Source organism: Ranitomeya imitator, chromosome 1 (genome assembly GCF_032444005.1).
Source record: "Ranitomeya imitator isolate aRanImi1 chromosome 1, aRanImi1.pri, whole genome shotgun sequence".
Classification (NCBI taxonomy): domain Eukaryota; kingdom Metazoa; phylum Chordata; class Amphibia; order Anura; family Dendrobatidae; genus Ranitomeya; species Ranitomeya imitator.
Genome location: NC_091282.1, coordinates 904,542,595 through 904,560,833, shown reverse-complemented (window position 1 = coordinate 904,560,833; position 18,239 = coordinate 904,542,595). Strand labels below are relative to the sequence as shown.

Here is an 18,239-nt window from a genome sequence, read left to right as displayed (position 1 = left end):
ATAAAAGAGACCACTGTATGGGGGAACGATCTAGCAGGGTTCATCGGAGGCGTGGGCCATCTCACTTGTAGGGGGATTGTGGAGACATTATATAGTGTGGGGGGGTCATCTTACTTTCTGGGGAGCATGATACTGTGTGAGAGGTTGTGGAAACATGGTTTGTTTGGGGAGCTATGAAGGCCAACATATTGTGTATTTGGCATATCACTATTAACCTCTATTTTTTTTTATTGCAAAAAGATGAATAATTAAAATAATATAGCATATGGTTTAAAAAGACCACCAAAAGATGTCCTAGTAATGTGCAAGAAACATGTTAGAGCATTAGTTTATAAATATACAGTGTAAGTATTCTACCCTGTGATCTACCATTTATGGTAAGTCAAAAAATTGTATATAGTCCATACGGTAAATGTATATGTATAGGAACACCTTCAGCTTGGCAAGCAAGTCACATACACATTGTGTATTTGGGGCTGTGTGGGTCATCATACTGTGTAGTGGGACTGGCATTATACTGTGGTGTGTGAGCATCATACTGTTTGGGGGGCACTGAGGACCTCAATGTGTATGTGGAGGAACTGAGGGGGCATAATACTGTTGTCTGTGTGTCACTGTGGGCCTCATAATGTGTATTTGTGAACTGTGGATACATCATACTGTTTGGTAGGCACTATAGGGCCATCATACTGTGCTGAGGGTGTTTTTTGCAACATCATACTGTGTTAGGCTGGGTTCACATTAGCGTTTCTGTGCGCAGTGTATGGTCCGCATGCATCATGCGTACATATCTTTAACATGGTGTACGCAGGGACAAGTTAGCATGCATATGCGTATGCATGCATCGTTTCGCGGTATGCGGTGTTGTCTGGCGAACGCAAAATATTGCATTTTGTGAGGCGTCAAATATTGCGCAATCATGCGCATGCGGATGAGTGTAAAAAAATGCATTACTGTCTATGGGAACGCATTGGTACGCAAGGACATGTGTACGCATGCGTACTTTAGACTGTGCATGTCCAGGAAATTATATCACCACCTCCACCATGCGCATAAAAAACGCAAACGCATGCCAAAACACATTTAAACACATGCACACGCAGCGTTTGTTTTTTGCGTCATAAGTAAGATGATGCGGAGGCGTAAGCCTGCGTGTGCACATGCAGATGATACGCTGCGCACAGAAACGCTAATGTGAACCTAGCCTTATGGTGTCATCACATTGTGTGGGGGGGGGGGGGGATTCCCTGTGAGTCACCATACTGTTTGTTGGATGCTTTTTTGTTGGCATCATCATGTTCTCAGGTCTATAAAAAGGGTTTTGTGATTGGTGAGAACACTAAGGGGCTTCAATAGAGGTAAAGTGACTGGTTAAGTGTTGCAATACTTGTCCCTCTATCTGTCTTTAAAAGTTTGGAGGAATGCCTTTCTATGACTTTGCCTATACATCGTGACTGCTAAATGTTTTTTTTAGGGGGAGCAAGGAGGCCTAATTAGGTCTATCACTTTAGGACCCCATAATTTTTATGTATGCTTCTGTTTGACATGACAGAATTGGCCCTCTCCTGGAACAGCTCATGCCTCACCAACAAAATATTTAGTGTCTCCCTTTTACACACTAGCTCCTCATCTGTTGGTGTCTCTCAATGCCCTGTCTATGGACTGCTACTTTGTATTTCTATAACTGTCCTGGGACGGCACAAAGAATCCTAGGGCTTTCAGTATTATCTTTACACTAATGGCACTTAAAGGGAATCTGTCACCCCCAAAATCAACGGTGGCTAAGCCCACCAGCATCAGGGGCTTATCTACAGCATTCTGGAATGCTGTAGATAAGCCCCGATGTATCCTAAAAGATGAGAAAAAGAGGTTAGATTATACTCACCTAGGGGCGGTCCCGCTGCTGGTCCGGCGCCTCCTATCTTCATCAGATGACATCCTCTTCTTGTCTTCAGGTTGCGGCTCCGGCGCCAAGCCTCTCTGACCTTTCTCGGCGCCTGCGCACTGCAGTACTTTGCTCTGCCCTCAACAGGGCAGACAAAGTACGCCTGCGCCGGAGCAGGAAGACAAGAAGAGGACGTCATCGTATGAAGATAGGAGGCTCCGAACCCGACCAACAGCGGGAACGCCCCTGGGTGAGTATAATATAACCTTTTTTTCTCATCTTTTAAGATACATCGGGGGCTTATCTACAGCATTACAGAATGCTGTAGATAAGCCCCTGATGCCGGTGGGCTTACCTCACCCTCGATTTTGGGGGTGACAGATTCCCTTTAAATTTCCTTCTTTGGCCCAGATGGCACTTCTCCCATTGCATTAATATTTGTTGAAATAATTAAAACTTATATTTGTCACCTGCACAGATTTTGTGTCAATAAATTCTTATAGCAAGTTGTTTTGGATACAGACCGTTTCATTTTTAACTCACTTTATCAAAATTCTAGTGGGTCAGGAATATACATATACCAGGTTGACTGTGCCTTAACCTGATAATGAGTCCAAAAAAGAGCACCTATTTCCGCACACCTGTTTCAGGTATCCAAACCATTATTAGGCATCCTTGCCGGGGCTCATGGGTGCCAACCCAGTGAAAAAACATCACAAGTGTCCATGCATGAGGAAGAAAATGAGGGTGGCACTCACCGTCCCATAAAATCCACTTTATTATAGGGACCTCTATTTTTGTCAGTGCCGGATTGCTGTGAGCTCTACCCAGTGGTCGGCACTCATAGCAAGTCAGCAATTCTACTAGATAGAGGCGATCTGACCATCGCTTCCATGTATCATAACCGATCGGGCTATGGCAGCTTCTAGTCTCCTATGGAGACTATTGAAGCATGCCAAAAGTAAAAAAAATATGTTTTTAAAAATATTAAAAAAAATTAAAAAATATAAAAGTTCAAATCATCTTCCTTTAGCCAAATTGAAAAAAAAGAATAAAAATTAAATTAAACATACACATATTTGGTATTGCTGTGTTCAGAATCGCCCAATCTATCAACAAAAAAAAGGATTAACCTGATTGCTAAACGGCGTAGCGAGAAAAAAAAGGAAAAACGCCAACATTACGTTTTTTTGGTCACCATGACATTGCATTAAAATGCAATAACGGCCGGTCAAAAGATCGTATCTGCACCAAAATGGTATCATTAAAAACGTCAGCGCAGCACGCAAAAAATAAGCTCTCACTTGACCCCAGATCATGAAAAATGGATACTCTACAGGTATCGGAAAACTGCGTAATTTTTTTTTAGCAAAGTTTGGAATTTTTTTCACCACTTAGATAAAAAATAACCTAGACATGTTTGGTGTCTATGAACTTGTAATGACGTGGATAATCACAATGGCAGGTCAGTTTTAGCATTTAGTGAACCTAGTAAAAAAGCCAAACAAAAATGTGGGATTTCACTTTTTTACAATTTCACCGCACTTGGAATTTTTTTCCCTTTTTCTAGTACACGACATGGTAAAACCAATGGTGTAGTTCAAAAGTACAATTCGTCCCACAGAAAACAAGCCCTCACATGGCCATATTGATGGAAAAAAAAAAGTTATGGCTTTGGGAGGAAGGGAAGCGAAAAACAAAAACGCAAAACCGAAAAAAGCTCCGGGGGTGAAGAGGTTAAATTTATTTTATTAGGGTTTTAGGTGATATACCAACACAAACTAACAAGTATTTATGAAGTGTATAAGAAATGACACATGATTTTCTAATTATTTTAAAAATATAAATCTGATAATTGTGACATGCATTTGTATTCAGCCCCCTGTAGTTTGATACCATTAAATAAAATCCTTAGTGACCAATTGCCTCTAGAAGTCACATAAATACTAAATTGAGTCCATCTGTGTGTAATTTATTCTTAGTATAACTACAGCTGTTCTGTGAAGGCCTCAGAGGTTTGTTTGAGAACATTAAGGATCAAGCAGTATGATGAAAACCAAGGAAGGGCAGTCCCACACGTCTAGATAATTCCGGTACCGGAAAAATCGGTACCGGAATTATCCGTGTCCGTGTGCCGTGCGTTTCTGTGGCACATCAGTGTGGCACACGTGCGGCACACGTGTGCCGCCCGTGTGCCGACTGGGTACCACACGCACCGTGCAGGAGACAGCGCTAGAGATAAGCGCTGTCCCCTGCATCTGGTGCTGAAGCTGCCATTCATATGTTCTCTGCAGCAGCGTTTGCTGTAGAGAAGATATGAATAATCCTCTTTTTTTAATTGTTTCTCGTGTTTAAAATAAATATCCATGTCCCCACCCCCCTCCTACACCCTGTCCCCCTGTTCGTGGGAGCGCACGGATTACACGGACCCATTAGTCAATGGGTCCGTGTAAAACACGTACTGCACACGGACGTTGTCCGTGTGCAGTCCGTGTGCCGTACAGGAGACAGAGCTACAGTAAGCGCTGTCCCCCCCACGTGGTGTTGAAGCCGCCATTCATATCTTCTCTGCAGCAGCGTTTGCTGTAGAGAAGATATGAATAATCCTTTTTTTTTTTTTGTTTCTCGTGTTTAACATAAAGATCCATGTCCCCAACCCCCTCCCACCCCCTGTGTGCCCCCCCTCCCTCCTTCCCCCCCGCTGTTATTAAAATACTCACCCGGCTCTCTCGCTGGCGCTGCTTCCTGTCCTGGCCGCAGCTTCTCCTGTATGCGGTCACGTGGGGCCGCTCATTTACAGTAATGAATATGCGGCTCCACCTCCTATAGGGGTGGAGCCGCATATTCATTACTGTAAATGAGCGGCCCCACGTGACCGCTCATACAGTAGAAGGTGCGGCCAGGACAGGAAGCAGCGCCAGCGAGGGAGCCGGGTGAGTATTTTAATAACAGCGGGGGGGGGGGGGGGGGGGGGACATGGATCCTTATGTTAAACACGAGAAACAAAAAAAAAAAGGATTATTCATATCTTCTCTACAGCAAACGCTGCTGCAGAGAAGATATGAATGGCGGCTTCAGCACCACGTGGGGGGGACAGCGCTTACTGTAGCTCTGTCTCCTGTACGGCACACGGACTGCACACGGACAACGTCCGTGTGCGGTACGTATTTTACACGGACCCATTGACTTTAATGGGTCCGTGTAATCCGTGTAATCCGTGCGCTCCCACGAACACTGACATGTCTCCGTGTTTGGCACACGGAGACACGGTCCGCAAAAAATCACTGACATCTGCACAGCCACAGATGCATTGATTTCAATGTGTCTACGTGTGTCAGTGGCTCCGGTACGTGAGGAAACTGTCCTCACGTACCGGAGCCACTGACGTGTGAAACCGGCCGAACACACCAGACAGGTCAGGGATAAAGTTGTGAGGAAGAGTGAATAGTGTTCAGTTATATTTTTTAAAAAAAGTCGACTATTAAAAGTGTTCAAGGAAACAGCGTGGATATCAACACATTACTTACAAATTTATATGAACCCCAAAACAGTGATAAGAAATAACACAATTTGTTCCTTGTAAGAGAAAGCTTTATAGAACCACAGTCAATAAAAAGTTATGACTGCTGAAAGTGTGACGTCCAAAAATGGCTGGTTTTTAACCCCTACCCGACTGGGTGATTTTCTGTTTTTGCACTTTCATTCTTTCTTTTTTTTTTCCAAGATCCATAACTTTTATTTTTCCATTGACATATTCGTGTCATGCTTGTTTTTTTTAATGGGATAGGTTGCACTTTTGAACAATACCATCCATTTTATCACGTACTGGAAAGAGTGAAAAAAAATCCAAGTTCTAGTGCAATTAGAGAAATACCAAACATGCATAGTTTTTTTTGAGTGGTGAAAACAACTTCAGAAATTTATAAAGAAAAAAAGATTTGTTTATGTCTTTTTCCAGGAGCCGTAATGTTTTCAGTTTTTGGGTAATGGAGCTGCGTGAGAGCTTTCTTTTTTCACCGTCAGCTGGAGTTTTTATTGATACTATTTTGGAGTAGATACAATATTTTGATCGCCTCTTATTGCATTTTTTTTTTACGTTGTTGTGGCGGCTAAAAGTCTCAGTTTTGGCGTTTTGATTTTTTTTTCTTGTAACACTATTTAACAATTGGTTAATTTATTTTATATTTTGATAGATTGGACTTTAAGGAATGTAACAATAACACATGTATTTTTTAAAAATGTTATAGTTCTTAATTTTTAATGGGGTAAACGAGGGTGATTTCAACTTTTATATTTTTTAAACTTTTTTGATATTTTTTTTTTATTGTATTGGAGTTCCCTTAGGGGTCTTGAACCAGCAATCATCCGATCTCTTGTACTATATACAGCAATACCATAGTTTTACTGTATATAGTAAAAATCACTGTCTCTTATGAACGCCAGCCACAAGCTGGCTTTCGCATGAGTTAGTCATGAGAGACTCGGGTCTTTAGCACACCATTTCTGTCACGGCAACCCATTGTTGGAAAGGTGCCAACAATTTTGTCCTGCTCATTTTGGGGGGGTTTTGTTTGAAATTTTGTCCAATTTGCCTTTTTTCTCTGTTTTTTTGGGTTGTTCCAACACACACAAACTAAATAAAATGGGTAGAACAAAACGTGTAATTGCAATAATTTTCTGTCAGAAATACTATTTTCTGGAACAATTTCAAGGATGCCAAAACTTCTGGCCATAACTGTAAGGCTGCCGTCACACTAGCAGTATTTGGTCAGTATTTTACATCAGTATTTGCAATCCAAAACCTGGTGTGGGTGATAAATGCAGAAGTGATGCATATGTTTCTATTATACTTTTCCTCTAAGGGCCCCTTTCCACTTGAGAGAAAAAAAACGCTGTCAGTGTGATTTTACTGTACACTGTGCTGAATTGCCGGTTTTTCAAAGGACACCGGTGCGTAAAAAACGGACAGCACTCGCATGGTGCGAGTGCTGTGCATTTTTTTCTCGCACTCATTGACTTGCATTGGCGAGTCTCGTCCGAGAATCGCAGCAATACGCAGCATGCTGCGATTTTTTTTCTCAGTCCGATTTCGGCTGAGAAAAAAAATCGCATATGGAATGTCACCTATTAAATAACATTGGTCTGAGTGCAATCCGATTTTTTTTTATCGGTTTGCACTCGTCCGTTTTCCTCGCAAGTGGAAAGGGGCCCTGATTGTTCCACTCCTGGTTTTGGCTTAAAAATACTGATGTAAAATACTGACCAAATACTGCTAGTGTGACGACAGCCTAAGGCTACGTTTTCTATTGAAACAAACAAATGCAGACCAACAGCTTTTCCTCCTGAGCACCATACACATGCATGGTTAGCGGACTGGAATAGGTCACTGTCAGATGCGCCTGGTAATGATCCCAACAGGGTGGCGTCAGCCAAATTTAGCTCAATGTAAACGGGAACTTTTGGTACTGGCCCCAAGATCTGCTATTGGCAGGTTGCATCAGAACACACAATGTACTATGTTTATTGTCAGGATTCTATAGTAGGATTTGAACCCCTGGTAGGGATTGTAACCCCTTTCTCATGTACAGCACCATGGAATTAATGGTGCTATATAAATAAATAATAATAATAATAGGATTTGCGCAGGAGCCTCGGGGATTAATGCTGGTGGCCTCCCTTTGGATAGGGGAGGGCTTTTTATAGTCGCTGGAAGCTTGCATCCTTGTCAGTTATACTTCTGCCCTCGGCTGAGTTAAGTGATCCCTGTACGTTTGTGCCTTGTGAGATTGCATCCAGTTTTTGACCCCGCCTGTCCCCCACGTCGCACTTGCCTGTTGATTAGGTTCTGTCTGTGGATTATTTAGTTCTCTAACCCCGGCTTGGTTTCTGACTTCCCTTTCATTTGTTCCCTCGGCTCTGGTTATACCCGCTCGGTTTCCTGACACCCACTTGTACCCGGTTATTGTTCTGTTTACAAGCTTGTCGGCGCCCCAGCCAGTCCCCCGGTAGTACCCTCGGTGCTCCACTGATCGTCCCGACCCCCTCCTCCTGTGATCACATGCCGCAGGTCCTGTGCACCTGCGACTGTGCTGCTCTGTGTCTACAGGTGCTGTCTACCCATCTCGTTCTGCGCGGGACTCGTGTCCGGACCTTGACTGGTCGGTTACGGGGTCCCTGACATTTATATTCTTTGGTGTACTTACTGCAACAAAGTCTGTTAGGTCAAGCAAACTCTATAACATCCTAAAATACGCATAATATTTAACATTTTTGTCAGTAACCGTATTCCACCTTCTTTTCAGCTCACAGGGATGTTAATTCAAGCTTCCAAGCGCATGCAGGTCAACGTCTATGTAAGGAAGATTCCTGAGTATGCGTAAGTATCACTGTAGATTTATGTTTGACATGTACAAATATAAGAAATATAAATGTGTCAATCAGTGGCCACTGAAATCTTTATGTCTGGGCAACTCTGATCTACAAGGTCGCCATCAGTAGTGTAGGCCTCAGGATGGAGATTGGATACATGCACTGTTTGTTGCATTGAGTTAGAGTAAGGGCGCTTATATAGAATTGCTGCCCAAGACTGCCAACTAATGTCTATAATACATTAGTTGTGTGAACTCAAACTATATATAATAATAATAATAATAATTTTTATTTATATAGCGCCAACATATTCCGCAGCGCTTTACAAATTATAGAGGGGACTTGTACATACAATAGACATTACAGCATAACAGAAATACAGTTCAAAACAGATATCAAGAGGAGTGAGGGCCCTGCTCGTAAGCTTACAAACTATGAGGAAAAGGGGAGACACGAGAGGTGGATGGTAACAATTGCTATAGTTATTCGGACCAGCCATAGTGTAAGGCTTGGGTGTTCATGTAAAGCTGCATGAACCAGTTAATTAATTTTTTTTTTTTTTTTTTTTAATATAGGCCACACAGGGATCGTTAGGTTAATGCATTGAGGCGGTAGGCCAGTCTGAACAAATGAGTTTTTAGGGCACGCTTAAAACTGTGGGGATTGGGGATTAATCGTATTATCCTAGGTAGTGCATTCCAAAGAATCGGCGCAGCACGTGTAAAGTCTTGAATAGTATATATTGAACATGTTTTTGTTATACCATATCTGGAACCACCAAAATGAAGGAACTTTACAAAAAAGCCAAGGTACGGTATATATTTTTTATAAAAGATATATAAAGTTTATTGAAAACATTTAAACAAAATATGAAAAAGAGAGCACTGCAGGTTGCAGAAACAAAGTGGGTACACCCAGGTGGTAAATAAACGTGAGCATGTACCGTACTTAAAATATACTTTAATCACATATTTACACAAAGTCCTTAAAATGTAGGTAATAATCTCAGAGAGAAGGGTTAAAGTAATGAATGAATGGGTAGAAAAAAGTGCAAAAAATGCAATTGATATTCCCAATCTAAGTATAGCAATAAAATAGCCTCATAATGTGAAAAGTGCTAGACAATAAATCTAGGTGTGCTCATAGAAGGCTGACAGGGTTTATAAAATTGAAAGAGGCAAATTTTGCATTGATATGCAAACATGCAATACAAGAGTATATAGTAATAGGTACTGTACCTCCGAGATGGAGACTTGGGACCCACCACACCCCAGGTCTCTGAGGCACAGTACCTATTAATATGTCCTCTTTTATTGCATGTTTGCATACCTATGTGTATGTGTGTGTTAAGCTGACATCATCTCTTGGTAAGATTCCATCACAAACACGGCAACTTACAATTTTACAAGCAAGGACCAATAGAAGTCAATATGCTGGACAGCGCATGGATCGGCAGAGCTGGAGATCCGTGAGGACATGTAGAACAGCGGGACGGAAGATATGGACTGGTCACTGGTGCATTAAAATTACAAAGCTGAGTGTGTGGACAGCACCCAGGAGAGCCAAAACACAGGACATAGGCAGGTACCTTTGTACAGCAGAACCGAAGGTTTGATCAGCACCATGGAGCAGCGGGGCAATGTACGTAATTAGGCACCTTAGAACAGCAGAGCCTAGTATGCGGATAGCACCTTAGAGCAGTTGAGCTGTGTAGGCAGGCAGGCACCTCAATGCCGGAGAGACGAGTGTGCGGACAGTGTCTTGGAACAGCTGATGCGTTTGCAATGCGATGATGCAATTTTCTCGCACCATATGACATCCGTATGGCTTTACATTTCTCACTGCTTTTCACCATTGAATTTAATGGCTCAATGGGCTGAAATGAGGAAAATGTGAGCGTATTTGTCGCAAGGCACACGGATGGTCCGTGTGGTGTTTTTGCTCGCACCTATAGACTTGCATTGGCGATATAAGCGTACAATCACATGATGCTGTGATTTCACTCACACGCTGAATTCGCCTGAGGAAAAAAAAAACGGTGATGTGAGCTGTCCCATAGATTAACACTGATCCGGGTGCTATTCAATGTTTTCTCAGATAGCACTCGTCCGTATTCTACGGTAGTGTGACCCCGGCCATAGTCCAGCAATAGCAGTGCTGGGTTAGTAAAATGATGTGGTACTGATTATATGGACTTGTAGCAGCAGTTGCCACTATATCAATTTTCATGCCTGGCGCAGTTGCCTGAGCGAGCTTAAAGGTACCGTCACACTAAGCGACGCTGCAGCGATACCGACAACGATGTCGATCGCTGCAGCGTCGCTGTTTGGTCGCTGAAGAGCTGTCACACAGACAGCTCTCCAGCGACCAACGATGCCGGTAACCAGGATAAACATCGGGTTACTAAGCGCAGGGCCGCGCTTAGTAACCCGATGTTTACCCTGGTTACCATCGTAAAAGTAAAAAAAAACAAACACTACATACTTACCTTCCGCTCTCTGTCCCCGGCGCTGTGCTTTCCTGCACTGGCTGTGAGCACAGCGGCCGGAAAGCAGAGCGGTGACGTCACCGCTGTGCTCTGCTTTCTGGCTGTTCGGCGCTCACAGCCAGTGCAGAGAAGTACAGCGGGGGACAGACAGCGGAAGGTAAGTATGTAGTGTTTGGGTTTTTTTACTTTTACGATGGTAACCAGGGTAAACATCGGGTTACTAAGCGCGGCCCTGCGCTTAGTAGCCCGATGTTTACCCTGGTTACCAGTGAAGACATCGCTGAATCGGCGTCACACACGCCGATTCAGCGATTTCTGCAGGAGATCCAGCGACGAAAGAAAGTGCTGGACTTTCTGCAGCGACCAACGACATCACAGCAGGATCCTGATCGCTGCTGCATGTCAAACTGAACGATATTGCTAGCCAGGACGCTGCAACGTCACGGATATCGTTCAGTGTGACGGTACCTTAAGAGGTCTACAGAGATTAAATCAGAAAGGTGTGTAATGTTACCAAGATAACCTGACATAAATAAGAGCAGAAAGCAGAGAAAATGTGCGGACCTGCTCTGGAGCCAATTTCAGGTTATTTTCCTTAAAAAAAAAAATGTTTATTTTTTTCTAATCTCATACACTTGCTGCATAGGCAGTAAAATAGCATAGATTCTCGTCTGTAAATTTGCCTTAACCAATCTTATCCATCTCTTATTTTTAGCACATTGTTAATCCATTTTAACCAGAGCAGGCATATTTAACAGTATTGGTTGTAACGGATACATTGCATAACAGATTAGAGTGTATTTCTCCACAAATCAGTAATGTAGATAGAGAACTCAACCTAATGGGGGCCCATGTACAATACTTAGCTATGGATGATTTGATAGTTCGGCAGGCAGCCATGTCTCCCAACTCGTCCAATATCAGAAGCACTCACTTTGCAGAGTTTTCTTGTGTTCTATATGAGAGAGTAGCTGCCACACTACTCTGGCTTATATGCCGAAGAACAAAAGGATCAGCAGTCCAAAATCATATCACCTGTTGGGGGACGGTTGGGAGGCCCCATAGACATTAGACTGTGTGTTGAGCACCCAGATTTCAGTGGGTTCAGCCAATCTTAGTCTAATTGGTATGTGGGCCTTTAATAGAACCTGTTAACAGTATTACTCCCCTCCCTCATATTTATATATATCTCTTGCAATGACAAGCCCGGCCCTACTTTTAAAGTGAATCTGTTACCTCATTTTTCACATATAGGATGCGGCCACCGCCATTAGGGGCTTATCTACAGCATTCTGTAATGCTGTACATAAGCCCCGATGTAACCTGAAAGATAAGAAAAACAAGTTAGATTATACTCACCAAGGGGCTGTCCGGTGCGGGTCGGGTCCAATGGGCGTCACAGGTCCGGGTCCGGCATTCCCATCTTCATGCGTTGATGTCATCCTCTTTGCTTCTGTCGCGGCTCCTGCGCAGGTGTGCTGATTTGCCCTGTTGAGGGCAGCGTAAAGTACTGCAGTGCGCAGGCGCCAGGCCTCTCTGACCTTTCCCGGCACCTGCGCACTGCAGTACTTTGCCCTCAACAGGGCAGAGAATTACGCCTGCGCAAGAAAGACCGAAGAAAGGAAGAGGACGTCATCGCATGAAGATGGGAGGCGCCGGACCCAGACCTGCGAAGCCCATCAGACCGGACCGCCCCACAGTGAATATAATCTAACTTGTTTTTCTAAGGCTACTTTCACATTTCCGACGGTACGGAGCCGTCGCAAACCGTAGGCCCGACGTACTGACGGACGTTGTGCAAAATAGTGCACAACGTGGGCAGCGGATGCAGTTTTTAGATGCATCCGCTGCCCATTATGAGTTTAGAGGAGGAGAGGGCGGAGTTTTGGCCGCACATGTGCGGTCGAAAATGGCGGATGCGTCGCACAAAAAAAGTTACAATGAACTTTTTTATGGCGACAGCCCGCCAATTACCGACGCATCCAGTGCATGACGTATGGAACGTGTGTCCATACGTCGCGATGCGTCGGTAATACAAGTCTATGTGCAAAAAAACGCATCCTGCGGGCAACTTTGCAGGATCCGTTTTTTGCACAGAACGACGCATTGCAACGTCTTTATAAAGACAGAAGTGTGAAAGTAGCCTTATCCTTCAGGTTACATCAGGGGCTTATCTACAGCATTACAGAATGGCGGTGGCCGCATCTTATATGTGAAAAATTAGGTGACCGATTCCCTTTCAATTAACCAGTCTTCTCCTAATTTTCATTTAAATCTTTATGCAAATGAGGCTGAAGTGCTCTTGGCGCGTGGAAGCTTTTCCCCAAGTTCTTGCTCTCCAGACCTTAATATTCCCCACCCAGCGCTGCCTTCTCCTACTTGACTGACTGTTCATTTTGTGTGTGATTTTAAAAATAGGAGCTGTCAGGCAGGAAGAGGCAATGCAGAGCACTGAATAAAATCAGAGTGACAGGAGTGGGAAGAGCTACACCGTTCCAAAAGCACTTCAGTCTCATTTGCCTATATTTCAAACACAGAATTCTTGGTAAAGATTTCTTGGCTGGGTAAAGGCATTAATGGAATTGTGTTTGAAAGAGCTACATGTACATATAAATAATTTGGAGGGTGAAATTCTGCTGACAGATTCCCTTTAAGGCCACATGCACAGTCAGTATTTGATCAGTATTTTCCCTCAGTATCTGTAAGCCAAAATCAGGAGTGAAACATTCAGGGGAAAAGTATAATAGAGACGCGTCACCACTTCTGTATTTATCACCCACTCCTGGCTTTAGCTTACAAATCCGGAAGTAAAAAACTCACAAAATACTCAACATGTGAACATGGTCTAAGAGCAGTAGGCATAGGATTGTTGTAGTGGTTGTTTGGAGATAAAACATTTTAGAGGGGTTTGCCAATGGTAAAAGTGATGGGAAATATTGACGTAAGCATTCTATTCTACTAACGCCATTATCATAATCACAGCCAATCATTCATGTTCCTTCATGTCTATATTTATAAGACAATTTTTTTTTGTTTTTGCAGTTACTAATTTTTGTTCTTTTTTTTTCAGAATTACTCAGCAAATACAAACTCTCTATTTTCCAGTAATGTATCTTAATGAGGTAAGAACGTTTGATCACTCAAAAGCCTCATAGACTATTAGGAGCCATATGTACAGTGGTTGCACTAAGTTTATTATGCTATGTTGATCAATTTGATCCAATTTTGCAACATTTTCCACAACCGTAATTGATGCATCCTGTGGCACTATTAATGTTTTTCCACCAATTTCATTACACAATGAAGCTTCTTTTTTTTTTCTCACACAATGCATTATTCATAATTATTTTTAAGCGATATTCAGGTACTTAGGAATTGCTGCGTCCTGGGCTAGATTGACTAGAAAATCAGGATTAGCAAGCCTAAACCAGCTCTGTTGTCTTATCAAGCAGATAAAGCAGCTTGCAAAATAAGTCCTACACGTCTAGCCACTAACTAAACACAATTATTCCCTGGATATCAGGTGAACATTTACTACTTAGCACCTCAAGCATACAATGGCCTGTAATATCACGTGCCTTTTCTAAGCTGGTATACATACATAAAAATTCAACATCTGTCTTAAGCCGGGATCACACATGCGAGAAATACGGCCGAGTCTCGCATGTTAATACCCGGGATTGCCGCCGTCACTCAGGAGCGGAGCGTGCGGCTCCATGTATTGCTCCATGCATTTACGTGCTGAAAGCTGAGCGCTTATTTTGGGGTTTCCATCTAAATCTCTGAGTGACGTAATTCAGATGAAACCCGAGAGCAGGGGTGGGGAACCTCAGGCCCCAGGGCCATTTACGTCCTTCGTTGACCTTTTATCAGGCCCCCGAGAAGATTCTCAGGGACCACATTTTTGGGCAAGGAGGTGTATTTTAATTACAACCAGCTCATTAATTTCTTCTTGCTCTATTAGCACACACACGCAGTGTTCACTTCTGAACACTGAAGGACATGCAATGAAAGATTACATCCTGACACCAGTGCCAGTCAGGATGTACTTTGTGGGCGGAGTTTGTACGGCCCTCGAAGGATGGTATAAATATCCAAATGGCCCTTGGCAGAAAAAAAGATTCCTCACCCCTGCCCTAGAGGGATCCGTTCACTATAATGAGGCAGCCAAGTTAGGCCGGCGTCACACTTAGCGTAGGTAAATACGGTCCGTTTTTTTACAGGCGTAATACGCAGAAATGTTCCCTGAACAGTGATCCGTATGTCATCCGTAGGCAAGGTGTGGCTGCGTATTTTGCGCATGTAAACCTTCGTGTGTGTATATATATATATATATATATATATATATATATATATATATATATATATATATATATATATAGCGTGAGAATTTTTCTGAATATTTTCCCACGCTAGAGTTCATATGAGTTTATGCCATCAGGGGGCGCATCACCTCAGGTCTACGATGCTACGTTCCCTTGCATTCCATTCATTTCCCAGTTTTTACAACCAGGAGCAACAGCTGCATTAGCAGGCTCCTGGTTATACATTTATTTAACCCCTTCAGATGGATTTACAGCTTGGGACATGACTGGTCGCCGGAAAGGTATGGCATATTGTTGCTTTTTTATTTTATTTTTTTTACAGATTGAGGGTTTTCAGGTGGATAAGCGTACAATAAAGATTTTAAAACCCCATGTGTGTATTTATTTCATTAAAATACTTTATTCATAATGTGTGTGTGTGTGTGTATTATTAACCCTTTACTACTATTGGATAATAATGGATAGGTATCTTATTGACATCTCTCCATTATTAACCAGGCTTAATGTCACCCTACATTAGCAAGGTGACATTAACCTCTTATTACCCCATATCCCACCGCTACTCGGGAGTGGGAAGAGAGTGGCCAAGTGCCAGAATAGGTGCATCTTACAGATGTGCATTTTCTGGGGTGGCTGGGGGCAGATGTTTTTAGCCGGGGGGGGGGGGGTAGCAACAACCATGGTCCCTCTCTAGGCTATTAATATCTGCCCTCAGTCACTGGCTTTCCCACTCTGGCGGAGAAAATTGCGCGGGAGCCCACGCCAGTTTTTTCCGTGATTTAACCTTTATTTCAACACCTAGAACTCCCAAATTTTGCACACAGACACTTCTAACATTAGTGAGGAATATGTAAAAAAATAATGGATATGAAATGGTTTACTATGTGAAAACCATGTCTCAAATCCTGTCGGGTTTGATAAGGAGATGGCAATAGCCGACAATTGAATTACCGGCTTTAAGGGTATGTGCACACTTCAGGATTTTATGCGGAAATTTCCTGAGCAAAACCGGAGAAATCAGCGCGAGTTTTGTCGCGTTTTTTTTGCGCGGATTTTTCGCATTTTTTTCTGAAGCTTCCCAATTCAATAACATAGTGGGAAATCCGCAAAAAATCCACAAAAAATTAATGAACATGCTGCGTATTTTTCCACATGCATTTTCCACAACATGTGCGCAAAAATGCGGAATGCATTGGAAATGATGAGATGCATAATGTATACGTTTTTGCCCCGGAATACCGCCGAACAAAAACGCACACAAAAAAAACGCAAAAAATCCACGAATAATTCGGAACGTGTGCACATAGCCTTAAGCTATCTAGCTCTGTATGAAATATCAATATATATATATACAGTTATATGAAAAAATTTGGGCACCCCTATTAACCCCTTTACCCCCAAGGGTGGTTTGCACGTTAATGACCGGGCCAATTTTTACATTTCTGACCACTGTCGCTTTATGAAGTTATAACTCCGAAACGCTTCAACGGATCTTAGCGATTCTGAGATTGTTTTCTTGTAACATATTGTACTTCATGATAGTGGTAAAATTTCTTCGATATAACTTGCATTTATTTGTGAAAAAAACGGAAATTTGGCGAAAATTTTGAAAATTTCGCAATTTTCCAACTTTGAATTTTTATTCTGTTAAACCAGAGAGTTAAGTGACACAATTTAGTTAATAAATAACATTACCCACATGTCTACTTTACATCAGCACAATTTTGGAAACAAAATTTTTTTTTTCTAGGAAGTTACAAGGGTTAAAATTTGACCAGCAATTTCTCATTTTTACAACAAAATTTACAAAACCATTTTTTTTAGGGACCACCTCACATTTGAAGTCATTTTGAGGGGTCTATATGGCAGAAAATACCCAAAAGTGACACCATTCTAAAAACTGCACCCCTCAAAACCACATTCAAGAAGTATATTAACCCTTCAGGTGTTTCACAGCAGCAGAAGCAACATGGAAGGAAAAAATTAACATTTTACTTTTTAGTCACAAAAATGTTCTTTCAGCAATAATTTTTTTAATTTCCCAAGGGTAAAAAGAGAAAATGGTCCTCAAGAGTTGTTGTCCAATTTGTCCTGAATACGCTGATACCCCACATGTGAGGGGGAACCACTTTTTGGGCGCATGGCAGGGCTTAGAAGGAAAGGAGCGCTGTTTGACATTTTCAAGCTAAAATTGGCTGGAATTGAGATCGGACGCCATGTCGCGTTTGGAGAGCCCCTGATGTGCCTAAACAGTGGAAACCCCCCACAAGTGACCCCATTTTGGAAACTAGACCCCCTAAGGAACTTATCTAGGTGTGTGGTGAGCACTTTTATCCCCAAAGTGCTTCACGAAAGTTTATAACGCCCGGGCGTGAAAATAAAAAATCCTATTTTTTCCACAAACATGATGGTTTAGTCCCCAATTTATTTTCAGAAAAGGTAAAAGGAGAAATTGGACCCCAAAAGTTGTTGTCCAATTTGTCCTGAGTACGCTGATACCCCATGTGTGAGGGGAACCACTGTTTGGACGCATGGCAGGGCTCAGAAGAAAGGAGCGCCGTTTGACATTTTCAAGCTAAAATTGGCTGGAATTGAGATCGGACGCCATGTCGCGTTTGGCGAGCCCCTGATGTGCCTAAACAGAGGAAACCCCCCACAAGTGACCCCATTTTGGAAACTAGACCCCCTAAGGAACTTATCTAGATGTGTGGTGAGCACTTTTATCCCCCAAGTGCTTCACTAAAGTCTATGATGCCCGGCGTGAAAATAAAAAATTCTATTTTTTTCCCCACAAAAATGATCTTTCAGCCCCCAATTTTTTATTTTCCCAAGGGTAACAGGAGAAACTGGACCCCAAAAGTTGTTGTCCAATTTGTCCTGAGTACGCTGGTACCCCATATGTGGGAGAAAACTACTGTTTGGGCACACTTCGGGGCTCGGAAGGGAAGTAGTGACGTTTTGGAATGCAGACTTTGATGGAATTGTCTGCGGGCATCATGTGCCATTTGGTGAGCCCCTGATGTGCCTAAACAGTAGAAACTCCCCACAAGTGACCCCATTTTGGAAACTTGACCCCCTAAGGAACTTATCTAGGTGTGTCGTGAGAATTTTGAACCTCCAAGTGCTTCACTAAAGTCTATGATGCCCGGCGTGAAAATAAAAAATTCAATTT

At 42.6% G+C, this 18,239-nt stretch overlaps 1 protein-coding gene across 1 annotated transcript in view; it reads left to right on the top strand.

Annotated features, from left to right (window-relative positions):
• The window catches only part of SCARB2 (scavenger receptor class B member 2), a 113,780-nt gene that overhangs the window by 75,697 nt on the left and 19,844 nt on the right, over positions 1-18,239 (top strand). Inside the window, exons 9-10 of the mRNA XM_069743394.1 lie at positions 8,188-8,261; positions 13,813-13,864. Coding sequence (XP_069599495.1) covers positions 8,188-8,261; positions 13,813-13,864 — 126 coding nt within the window. The remainder of the gene's footprint in view (positions 1-8,187; positions 8,262-13,812; positions 13,865-18,239) is intronic.